At 40.7% G+C, this 12,674-nt stretch overlaps 1 protein-coding gene across 2 annotated transcripts in view; it reads right to left on the bottom strand.

The window, feature by feature from the left end:
- CNNM2 (cyclin and CBS domain divalent metal cation transport mediator 2) overlaps positions 1-12,674 on the bottom strand; it is a 140,598-nt gene that overhangs the window by 12,919 nt on the left and 115,005 nt on the right. For both annotated transcript variants that reach the window (XM_024734965.1, XM_024734966.1), the window contains exons 4-5: positions 10,858-11,027; positions 1,026-1,119 (exon numbers count right to left, since the gene is read on the bottom strand). In XM_024734965.1, the coding sequence (XP_024590733.1) occupies positions 1,026-1,119; positions 10,858-11,027 (264 nt within the window). The remainder of the gene's footprint in view (positions 1-1,025; positions 1,120-10,857; positions 11,028-12,674) is intronic.

Raw genomic sequence — 12,674 nt, 5'->3', positions numbered from 1 at the left:
CCCATCCCAGAGGTGAGCCAAGTATCCGCGTCCATGTTCCTACTAGAACAGACACCGCTTTCTGGCATCTTGTGCTCAGAGCACTAGGTCGATACCCCGTGGCACACCCACCCTTAGTTGGCTGACTTAACTGGCCAGCTCTCTAGTTGAGAAAAGCTGGCTATAGGCAATGGATATATATTAAAACCTCAACTACCCTCAGAAAAATGCAAATTTTAAAAAGTCCAAAAAAAAAAAAAAAAAAGTCCAGGATCGTTAACATCTAAAAGAGTCAACAGTTATCAAGTGATGGATATGGAGCCACTGGAACCCCAGTCAGCACGGGCAGGAGTGTGACTGCCTCGGCCACCCTGGGAAACTGTGGGGCTGCAACTATTAACGCCGACCCCGCCATTCCACTCCTACACGTACACCCAACAGAAATGTCTTCACCAAAGGACGCGGACAGTGTCACAGACACACAATTCGGAGTAGCCCCCAAACAGGAAACTACCCCAGTGTCCATCTGCAGTGAAAAGAATAAATGCACTGCTGTATATTCATACCATGGAACACTGTAACTGTACAGCAATGAGAAGAAACAGTACAAGCTCACACAGCAGGACAGATGAGTGCGACCAGGACAACACTGGGTAAAAGCCGCCAGACTCAATGCAAAATGTCCTGTATAATTCCATTTACCTGAAGTTCAAAAAGAGGCAAAACTAGTCAATGCTTACAAGTCAAGACAGTGGTTCCTTGGGGGAGATAGTGACTAAAGGGGAGGGTGGGGGGAGGGTTCTCTGGGGTTGGTGATGTGCTGTCTCTTGATCTGGGAGCTGGTTTACACAAGAGAGTTCTGTTTGTGAAAATTCATGGAGGTATATATGTATGATGTGAGCAGTATTTGTTGTATACATGATACACTTCAATAAAAAGTTCAAAAGTAAATAAATAGGGTTAGCCGGCGGGTACAGAAAGATGACAATACAAGGGCATTACTTCCTAAAACCTAGCCCTGCCCTGAGGCTGAGAAGGAAACTCACCTGGGGAGGCTGTAAGGGCCATTACACCATAGTATGAAAAAGCACTGGCTTCAAACTTCATACCTTCTTTCCCAGCTTCTACTTCCACTTTCCCCTGTGAAAAGAAAAAAGGGGGCACGTTCAGTCCAATTACATGAATTTCTTTGCAAACTCTATGCAAGATTTAGTCCTTCCTCAGATTTTTGTCTAAACTCCTTTCCCAACAATCCCAAGGAAGTAAAAAAAAGCCTCAGATAATCTTTCCCACCTAGATCGAGGAGAGGGTTAATTCATCTTAAATATGAAAAATTGGATTTAGCTAGAGATGCAGAGGTGAAAGTAATGTGATGTTTAATTTCCACGAGTCCACTCAATATTTCCCAGCATCCCAGTCCGTGGGTTGAGAGCCCTCCCAGTAAGTGAAAGATGGGGCTCTTTTTCCACCCATGGGACAAACGCTGAGAAGGTGCTCAGTGACGGTCACCCAAGCAGTTCCACGGGAGGCTGAGTCAGAGCAGAGTCAGGGTCAAGGGCCAACATGGTTTGTCACCATGAAACAGGGAGGACTAAACCGGCTCCCAGCGGCGGAACTCCCTCTTATCTCCCTAGCATGGGTCCTGACCAACTGAGCAGACACGTCGCAGGCCAATCCCTGGTCATCCAGACACTCCAGAGGCACTGGGACACCATGGTGCTTCTCAGCAAAGCACCTTAAGTCATCTCGTCCCATCAGGACAAAACCTCTTCTAAGGTTCTCCCTTTTCTTTCCTTCCTCTAACTTGACTACAACTTCTTCCCTCTCATCATATCCTCTGGGACACACTGTGCCTTATTCATCCCTCTAGCACCATAACCATTTTCTGGGCTATTGGAAAACCCTCATAAGCAAGTTGCATTCTAGATTTCCAAGTCAAGGATCAGAACAGCACTGGCTCACCTTACCTATAATTATTGCCTCTCTAGTAGGAGGGTACATTTATGGTGCATCCTTTACTATGGGTAAACAAAAATTAAGCTACCATTTATTGAAGAGAAACTGTGCTAACAATTCATAGTGCTTATGAATCCATTTTAATGCTCACAAGTCTAGGAAGCAGACACAATTACCACCGTCTTATAAATCAGGAGAGCAGGGCTCAGAAAGATGAAGTAACCGAAGAACAAACTCTTCACCAGGTGGCTACACTGTGCCACCTACGAACGCAAACTCCATCATTGCGATCACTCCCTATTATTCTATACCAAATTCCCAGTTATGGAATCCCTTTCTCAAAACCCTTTTTCAGAAAACGATCTGTTGTCTCTCTTTTGGGTTTTCCTTCATTCAATGGAAAATATTAGTTTTATCACTCTCCAAACAATTCTCTTGCTATAATATAAAATCAACCTGCAAACCAACAGGCACTAAAAACCCTGACCATGTAGGGTCCTCAGGAGAGGCTGTGCAGCCTTGTGAGAAGACAGCCCTTGCTCCTCCAAGAGCATACAATGCAGAAAAGGGGAGAGCACACAGTCCAGAAAAGGGGAGAGCACATGAAACTCAACGATGCAAGGCAGTAAACAAAAATTCTTCCTGTTCTTGTATAAAGATAAATTTTATACAGGAAGGAAAATCTGAGTAGAATTTGAGTCAAGGGAAGGGAACAGTGTTGAGGAAGGTCAGAGGTGGGTGACAGCAGACTTTCAGGCTCAGTGGGTTTGCCAGGAAAGAAGGGGAGATGGGCTTGGAAAAGCAGTTTGGTGAGCAGGTCAGACTGTGGAGCCCCTTGAAGGATGGGCTAATGAGGTCAGGTTCTTGAGCAGAGGAATACGGTTTCAGGAGGATCAAGTCTAGACGTACACGAGAGCAGTAACCACAGGACTGGAGCAAGATTACTATGAGAGGAGCTACGGATAAGAAATCAACATAATTTGGTGAAACCGTAAGGGAGAAAGAAGCGCAAGGAGAGAAAGGGGGCGTCAATAATCACAAGAGAAGTTTGCTCTGAGCGACTTGAAGAACGGGGACCCCATGAGTGGAGATGGAAATGTTGGGAAGGGGATGCATCAGTGATGGGGGCCGGGAAGAGGGGACAAATTCCCTCTAAGAAAACAAGGCCTTTTGAAGAGTCCATCAAAAAGGCTGAAATGGAAGGACAAAGGTCACGGAAAAGGTCAGAACTGGAGACGGGGGTCTGAGAGAGGAGAAGAGAAAATGAGGAATTATAGCCCTTGACTGGGAGTAGGAGGAGAAAAAGAAACAAATATGGGACCAAAGAGAAAACGGATATGAGTAGAACCGGACAACCGTTGTCACCACAGAAGCTGGGAGAGGGAAGAACCTCAGAGTAAAAGGATGGTCAGAGGGTCACTGAGGAGGGAGCCACTGTGGCCTCAGGGAGTCTTTTCCTGAAGAAATCAGACTGTGGAAGGGAAGGGAGGGCAAGAGGGACAAAGCACAGGCAGCAGGGCCGCAGGGGAGCTGGCAGCAGCCTTGGGGTCAAATGAGGCTTGTTTAGGATTAGGCAAATTGGGGCAGAAAGGGCGGAAAGTTAGTGGAGAGAGAGAAGGTGGGAACTCAGGGAGCAAAAGCCAAAAGCTGGTGGGAAAGAATGGGATGTAAGGTCCCTAAGAGAGGGGGGCAGGGAGACAATATTCAGAGACGATGAGCAGCAGAAATGGAGGTGCCCGCTGTGTATACCTTCAGTTACTTATCCATTTCTTCATGGACTAATCCCTGATTTTGTATCAGAGAGCTAGGATGTACGTATACGCTAACTGAAAACGTCTGCCTCAGTGACTGTAAGCTCGAAAGTGTCTGTAGGACCATCACGTAACCTGCATTTCTATGCAGAAAATCAGGAGGAAGGATCAAATGCCGCAGAGCCTCATATCGTTTCTATGGATCTCCTGCTGATCTGGATCCTTTAATTTTTTTTTTTTTTTTTTTTTTAAACAAGCTACAGGGCCTTCTGTGTTCCGTGTCCCTGTGAATGGGTGCCAGCTCTGGAACCTCTGTGCACCCTAGCCTCTCAAGAGACTCCCCCAGCAGCTGTGAGCCTGCAAGTTAAATTAGGACAGCTGCTCGAAGATCTGCAGCCCCTCAGCTGATCTCTCCCTGCCCCACAAGACAGGCCGGCAGGTGGTGGAGAGGATCCGCTATCTTTCTTCTGGAGTCTAGATCCATCAGATTACAGGCGGGCGTACTAGGTCAGTGGTTCCCAGCTGCTTGGATTCCAAGAACTAGGAAAATCCATCTTCCTTTCAGAAACAGCGAGAGGGTTGCCGCATTTTTATTTCATAAAATAAAGATATTTTTAAAACACAGCTATCTACTGTGACCATCATTCCACAAAAGCCCAGACATTTTAACCCCCAAAATATAGAAAATGTATAATTTCAGAATAACAGGTCTTTAAGCTGAATACACACAGCTTTATGAAGAACTCACTGCAACTGTTTTTATTTTTCTCATTTTGCCTCAAACTGGCGAAAACTTTGCCAAGTATCTGCATTTAGGAACCACTGCACTAGACTAATTTTGCTGCAGTTGTAAAACTGCAGCAAAGGAGGGGAGACCGTGGTTCTCTCAGTCCTAACATCCTGTAGCTCTACAGGTCCAAACGTTTAAAAAACTGCCCAGCCCCACCTCCTCCTCTAGAGGACTGAAGCTTTCCTGGTAGGCAAGTTTTAGAAACATCCAGTGAACACATTTTTTTTACTCATCTACGTGTGTCAGTGTCTCAAAGAAGCGACCGTTTTCGAGTAAACCTACCAGTACACAAAGCAGGGCTACCCCATAAGGAAACGGCTTGCCTGGCCCAAGTTCAATCAGGTGTCTTCTCAGAAAATAAATTTCTTCCATATAGGGAAGGAGCTCCGTATCAATTTTACTTTTGGAACATTCACGAATTTGCTTTAGTCTAGTATATCACACACACAGAAGAATAATAATCGAGACAGGACAGACTCCCAAAGGAAGCTAGGGCTTCATGTTGGTAAACTGACAAAATGAGAAGACAGCCTCACTGTCCCAGGCAAAGCTGGCTCCCCGAGTAAAGTTACTACTACAGAATCCTACCTTCCTTTGGAAAAAGGTATTAGACAACTCTTTTCAAAGTTTCTAAGGATCCACAAAGTACCCAGCAGTCACGTGCTGTACCTGGCCTCAAGGCAGAAGCCTAAGCTATCCTCGTTGGCACGAACTAGATCAAGCGCTCAGTGGAAGCCGTGGACTCAAGGCTGAAGACCCTCAGATCCCACACGCTGAGCATCTGCTTGGTCTCCTGCTCACTCTGGAATTGAGTTCTTTTTTAATTTTGTTTGTTTTTTAAATCACAAAATAGGGTTTGACACCTAAAAGGAGGTAATGAAATGCCAGGGGCACAAGTGCTAGGTTGTGTTCACCAGCACTGCCCAGTAAGAGGGGATGCACCACCCAGACATCCTCTAGCAACATTTTTCAATCTGCAGTCCACAGATGTAGTCCTAGGACTCAGCAAGTTTGCTTCATAAACACTTAAATTAAAAAAAAATTTTTTTTGACGGTCAAAAATTAATTTACATATAGTTCAGGCTATCTGGTGCTGCCACCAGATGTCAGTGGCAGCATCTGCCTTAGTGCTCAAATCTGTTCAGTTGTTCTTACTACGTGAATCATCGTGGCTAAGGCTTGCTACTCAACCAACTGGGAGCTTGTTAGAAATGAAGCATTTCAGACTCCACCCTAGACGTACTGAATCCCCAAGGGATTCCCAAGCACACTGAAGTGTGAGAAGCACTGAGCCAAAGAGAAAGGAACAGGGGAGGACTAAACATACAAATAATCCGGTCACACCCAGTGGAGGCCAAATAACAATACAACATACTGCACAAACGTACAGAGTAGCTCAAACTGAGCACAGGGCTGGAGGGTGCCATCCTTGCCAGGCACACAGGGACCTAAGTGTGCTGAATGCAAGAGCCAGCGCCAGAGCTCCCTGCTACCGTCCTGCGACCAGTGGCACTTTCCTATCAGCCAAACAGTGTCATTTACACATTTAAAATACTAATTACAAACTTGTTTTCTTTATTGTTCTATGTAAGAGTTCTCAGCTCAAAGGGTTCAAAAGGAGCTCATGCTAGTTTTATATTTATACGTATTTAATTTTTAAAAAATAGAGTCAACACTAGGTATCTAAATAATTTTTTTCTGTAACATGGCTGTGTTATCTGTACACAACTCCAGAGTGAGGAAACATTATTCACTGGGACACGGAGACCCTGCAACTCAAAACTCCTTGAGAAGGTTTGGTATTGAAGGCTTCAATTCTCTCCCAATAACAAGTGAAATGATATTAAATATTGTCAAAGGCTGTTCAGTTCTAAGATGCTACCTGCCACCTCCACAAAAGAACAGATTTCACTCCGTAGGGAAAAACCCTTTCGAATCTACGTCAGAAGCCCTAAAGGAAAAGAGCGGATGGGTCAATTGAACAATAAAACGTCTGGGGCATGAAATCAACAAAAATTAACCCCAGAAAAAAAAGCATCCCTTTCCATTGATTACATAATTGGCAAAGGAAAAAGCTATTCCTCTTGTTTTCCTATTATTCTTTATATTTACTAAAATCATAACCTAATTACGTGTTGTGTAAGAACAATGATTTTTTTTATCTGCTTAGACATTTTACTCCCCAAAGGACCAACAAATACTTCACTGTAAAATATCAACTATATTAGAAAAATGGCTTATAATAGTTATAATTACAGGCACACTATCTTTTTTGACATATTTTTGTACACGCTTTCTACTTCTTTTATGACCACATAATGATCTCTCATATTATCCACACTGAAATTTGATTAGCTTAGACATATGGACTATTTCTACTACTTTAATTATAATTGATAGATTTATTTGCTATAAATCTATTTGCATAAAAAGCTTTATAAAAAATGATTTCTTGAAATGCATGTATATGAGGGGTTTTATATATTTATTCCCAAAAGGAAGCTGCCAGTTTAAGCATGGGATTGGTTTACAGCATTTTTTTCTTTTTTGTTCACTGTTCATCATGGATTTTTACAAAGATTTTTTTGTTTTTGGTTTGTTTTAGAAATCAAGAATGGATGCTTAATTTTGTCCTGATATCTATTGATTTAAGCATAGGGGTTTTTTCCTTTACTGCTTCCCTAATTAACACGGCATATTTTAGTTTTGTTGTCCTTCTATTAAACTAGCCCTGAATACCTAAAATAATCCTAATTCAGTCACAGTCACAGTGAATAGCTCTTTCGGTTCGTTATTGGTCTCTAACTGCTACCTTTTTATTTAGGAATTCTCCATCAATGTGGACAAGTGAGACTGGTCCAGATTATCAGACTTCAGATTAGGCCATACTGTCGTAAAGAATGCATTTAACTATCAAATCATCTTGTTCTATTTGTACAATACAGAAATTGAGTTCTTTAGAGTCTCAATTTTTTTTTTTTTTCCCCAAGCAATTCCTTTGATTCTAGCTGCTTTTTGGGGGAGAAGGGAGAACTTCTAGTTTTCTTTTTTCTCTTATCACATTAATTATGCAAATAGAATAATGATTTTTTTAATCTTTTAGAAGAACCAATCTTTATTTTATTTATGGGATGTAAAACGTTTTCATTTTAAAAGTTATTTTCATGACACTATTATTTGTTCTTTTTAGTTTGTTGCTTTGCTCTTTTTCTATTATAGAAAATCAGAGATTTTTTTCTTATGTAAATACCTAGAGGAATAAAATTTTAAACTTTGACATACTGTGGATACGGTATTTATATTATTTAATAGTCTTTTATTCTATACCTTATGTATAAACCTTTGTAAGAGAATTGATTAGTTTTAAAATAGCTTAGTACTTTTCGCTTATGCATTTTTATGTCTAATTTTATTTCATTATGATCTGTGCAGGTAGTTTTATGAAATTTCTATCTTTCTGAATTTTTTAGAATTTACATGTGACAGCACAAATGACCAATTTTTATGAAGAAGTAACATAAAACTTTTTTTTTTAAGTGTATTTCCCTGGCTTTATATTTAATTTTCTTCAATTTGGTTAATTTTATTTACACAATTTAAAACTCTAATATTTTTTTCTTGCTCTTTTATGATGGTGGAAAAAATTTCCCACCAAGATTATGTTCCTACCCATTCCTACTTTTATATGTGTATTCTGTTAAGTTATTAAAGACATGTAGAGCCAATAAAGTTTTCTTCCACTATTTATTGTGCTTTTACCACAATACATTTTAGTTTAAAAATCTACTTTCTCAGATAAAACTTGAAAGTGCCTTTTTATTCATATGCAGTATGTGTCCCATAACCTATAGGATATTCTTTTAAGTAAGCTTACTTAAATGGTTTGCTTCGAATAAATTAGACTTTATTTCATCTAGGGTTTAAACTCAAAGTGATTGTTTCTAGTTATAATTGTATTCCAAACATCAATTACTTAATAAAAGAGTTTTTCTAGTGTCTGAAGACGGCAGCTCGTTGGCACTGGGGCCAGGAAGGGAAGGCAGCTACAGCTGCTTTCCTCTGGTTTAATGCTCTCGAAATGCAGTAGAACATGCTCAATAACCTGGAATGAATTTCCAATGATGGATTAGTGATATTTTAGGGTGGAATATACTCTGTAAATGGTGATGGCTATGCGAGACTGACAGGGTATTATGATATTTCATTTTGTCATACTCTGGGTACCTCAGGTAACTGCCTGGCCTTCAAGAACATGATTTTCACCAAACTCTACAGTTTGAATACCTCCATAAACCTTTGAAATCTTTATGAAACTCCCACGATGGGGTTTCCCTGGTGGCGCAGTGGTTAAGAATCCGCCTGCCAATGCAGAGGACACGGGTTCGAGCCCTGGTCCGGGAAGACGCCACATGCCGCGGAGCAACTAAGCCCGTGCGCCACAACTACTGAGCCTGTGCTCTAGAGCCCGTGAGCCACAACTACCGAGCCCGCGCGCCTAGAGCCCATGCTCCGCAACAAGAGAAGCCACCGCAATGAGAAGCTCGCACACCACATCGAAGAGTAGCCCCCGCTCGCTGCAACTAGAGAAAGCCCGCACGCAGTAACTGAGACCCAACACAGCCAAAAATAAATAAATAAAATAAAAATTTTTTAAAACTCCCATGACATCGTCAGTTCCAAGAACTTGTCACATGTGTAAAAATATTTAACATGACATAGGTATTCAAATATAGGTACATGGACATAAAAACCTATCAAAAATATCTTTAAAGATTTACTTATAAAGGGACAAGAATTATGAAGTCCCTCTTCCATAAAATCTATTTTTAGATCCACCAGCCAGGAAATGGCTTTTTTACATACCAATAGGGCATTACTGAATCAGAATTCATAAACGCTAACTATATAAAAATCGACGATTGAAAGCCACAGAGTTTCTAATATTACTGAAATTCACAATGTCAATCCTCAAAGTTCTAAATAAACTGTCTTAAATGTCATTCAGTTTCTCTAGGTTTAAGGAATATTCACATCTAGATTTTATGAGAAATATGAATGCCTTACTCCTTCACTGTAGTAAATCAAATAAATTCCCAACCCCCTCAGAGTTTCAAGCTTGTCTATCCCCTGAGAAAAAGAAAAACAATTCAGGATTGAATGAGACTAAGGTTAGTAGAATAATCAGGGTACTGACTTAGAAAACCTGCAAACAGAAGTTTCCAAGAAACACTATATGAAAGCAGCATATACCTGGTTAATCCATAGACTTTTCTACAGTTCCTCACTTCTGCTTCCAGAATTCACTATACAGTCCAAACACGGGGCATGAACACAACACTTCCCAGAGTTTCTAACATCTAGACATCTGATAAGAGTTATTTTCAGATAAAGAGAAACATCTTGATTCATTTAGATAATTGGGACTTGCTGGACTCAACGTAAATTGTAGATGGGTCTACCAAGTGCTAATTATACTCTTATAAAGATCCCTCCAATTCTTACCTAGGAAGTAACCAAGAAACAGGAGAATGCTTAAGGGGCTAGTATTCTTATATTGAAATACACTCAGAATTCCTGTAAAAGTAATTCTTCAATAAAGAGACACAAGAAATCAATAAAACTAGCATGCTCTTCACTGTACTATGTATCTCAGTCTCCAGGCCAAGAACTGTGCTACCAAGTGAAACTTGAGATAATACGGGCCTCCTGTCAATCCAAGCACAAGAGCCCCTCTAGGGCCCTTAGGAGGGTTCAAATGGATGGACCTTCTCACCTTATACAGTGGATTAGGTTACAGTGAGAAGGAGGTAAGTTACCACTGCCATGAGAGGCTGTGATTATCCCATCAGTTCCTCATTAAAACAGAAGCTGGCAGTAATCAGGAATAAAAACAATAATAAATGGATTATTTTCATGGCGTTAAGGGAAGCGATCATAAGGCATCTCTAGGAAGTTGTGCAAGACCAAGTCGTAACAAGGGGCGGAAGAAATAAAAGATGATAAAAAGAAGACTCAAGGAACTCACAACACTTAAATTTCAAATGCCCAGCCAAGATTTAGACATGCACAGGTAATTCCCCAAACTCTTCAAAAAAAAAAAATACAAACACCTAAATTCACCCTTCTTCAAATGAATGCCTCAATGCCTCAGCAATCACTAAGTGCCCGTCTGTATTGGAAATTAAATTAATAACATTGCTTTATATTGAAATTGTCTGCAGATACGAAAACAGGGAGATGAAATTCTCCCACTGTAAGGCCACCCCAGAAGTTATTAAGTATGTTATATCCTTGACACCCATTCACCTATACCAAGTCTCCTCCAAACTGGAAGGGTGGGTACTCAATAAGATCAAACAACTGTTGATTAATTCTTCTGACCTGCAAAATGAGAACGAAGTAGTCTACGGGTTTGTTTCGCTGGTAGAGGTAGTATTCTGGGGCTTTCTTGTTCTTCTCATCATACTTCAGCTCCTGGATGACATTGGGGTGCTTTAGCAGCCTTAGAAGGATCTTCTCTGACATCTGGGATGGGCTAAATGCTTCTACTTCTATAGATATAAACACAACTTGATATTACACTTCAAATGGATGGAAAAAAATGATACTAGTGATTAAGGTGTTTAGAGAAAAGAATACTTGGAATTGAAGCGGTAACAGTATGGATTAACGAGACTTCCGTTTGGTGATCCGCTGGGGGCAGATTACCTGGGAGAAATTAGAAAATGCTGAATTCTCACGTTTGTTGCTTTAAAACTTTTCATTTTCAACCTGTCATTGGTTTCAGTTCTCAGAAAAATACCCTCATTTTCTGACTGACACAAAGGAAAAGCAACCAGAAGCAGGCTCCATGACTGCCAGGACGCCCTGCAACAGGCCACAAAAGACTGACTGTCCAACAACAGCCAAAGGAAGAAGCAAAGGTCAGGAAGCATCTAGGTGTGGGTTAGTACCAGGTGCACACAGGCAGTGCTCCACATCTCATTCTCCCATTCAACTACCCTGAGAAAGTCTGGGAACAAAGGAAGGTAGAGATTCAGAATAAAAGCAAGGCACGTGCACACATCAACATGCACTCCAACTTGCTAGTTAAAAAAAAAAAAAGTAATGTTGATCTGAGTTTACAAAGATATTGATCTTATTAAAATAACAAAACCCAAAATTATTGACTTGAGGGTGCCGTCCTGAAAGTGGACTTTATGGTGCCTCAGAGGCAGAGTAGGACAACATTTAGTTTTAAATTGTGGTTCTTAAATGATGAACAATATTATCAGAAATAGAAAATAATAAGCAAGTTAAAGACACTGTTTATGTTTTAAAAATTTTTTAATTTTATATGTGCGATATAAATTCTGCACTAGCTTCTGTGACTTTTTTGTAATAACAAAATTAGACAGTACATTGTGGAAATTTTGGAAAACACAGAAAAAAATAAAGAAGAAAATAAAATCACCTATAAACCAACCACTCGTAACCATTCTGAGCAATTGGTGAGCATTTCTTTCTAATACCTCACCTAGGCATGTGTGCCGTGTACGTGTGTGTGTACACAAGAACACAAGGATAATCTTGTGTACACACAGTTTTATACTGTTTCTTCTCACCTTACATTAAATTATGAGTATTTTCCCATGTCATAAATATTATACGGTGAGCATGTCCAGGTATCTGAAAACATGATCTTAAAGAGTACGTAACATTCCATCACACGGCTGCTGTTAGCATTCTTTTCAAAATATCTTAAGTGTACTGCATTCAGTTGAAAGGCACTGGCTGCCCATCTTGGACACAGACGTCTTCTACAGGCCACTGGGTACTCTGATTTTCTCACACTTCCCCTGGCCAACAGAGCTCACCCTTCGCCTAGAGAGCCATCTGGGGATGTGAGCAGGGTCAGTCGGTCTCTCAAGTCCGTTCGACCTTGACCTCTCTGGAGCAGTCAGTGCTGGCTGGGTTGGTGGTTTTAATAATGTGAACACTTGCCTCCTGGAATGGGCCCAAGTTAACAATCTGATTTGAAGAGGCCATCAAGAAATCCATGTCAGAGTTCTTAGAATTTCTGATTTCATTAAAACCATAAAGGGTAAAGATTTTATTTTGAAAATTTATTGTTCTTCTTTGCAAATCATAGCACCTGTGTCACCACCGATGTCCAACTGTTCTTCTGAGGCAAGCTGAAGAGAGAACTACTCAACTGT

Source organism: Neophocaena asiaeorientalis, unplaced genomic scaffold, assembly GCF_003031525.2.
Source record: "Neophocaena asiaeorientalis asiaeorientalis breed wild unplaced genomic scaffold, Neophocaena_asiaeorientalis_V1.1 scaffold240, whole genome shotgun sequence".
NCBI classification, from domain to species: Eukaryota; Metazoa; Chordata; class Mammalia; order Artiodactyla; family Phocoenidae; genus Neophocaena; species Neophocaena asiaeorientalis.
The sequence above is the reverse complement of the archived record's forward strand: the minus strand, read 5'-3'. Positions and strand labels throughout refer to the sequence as shown.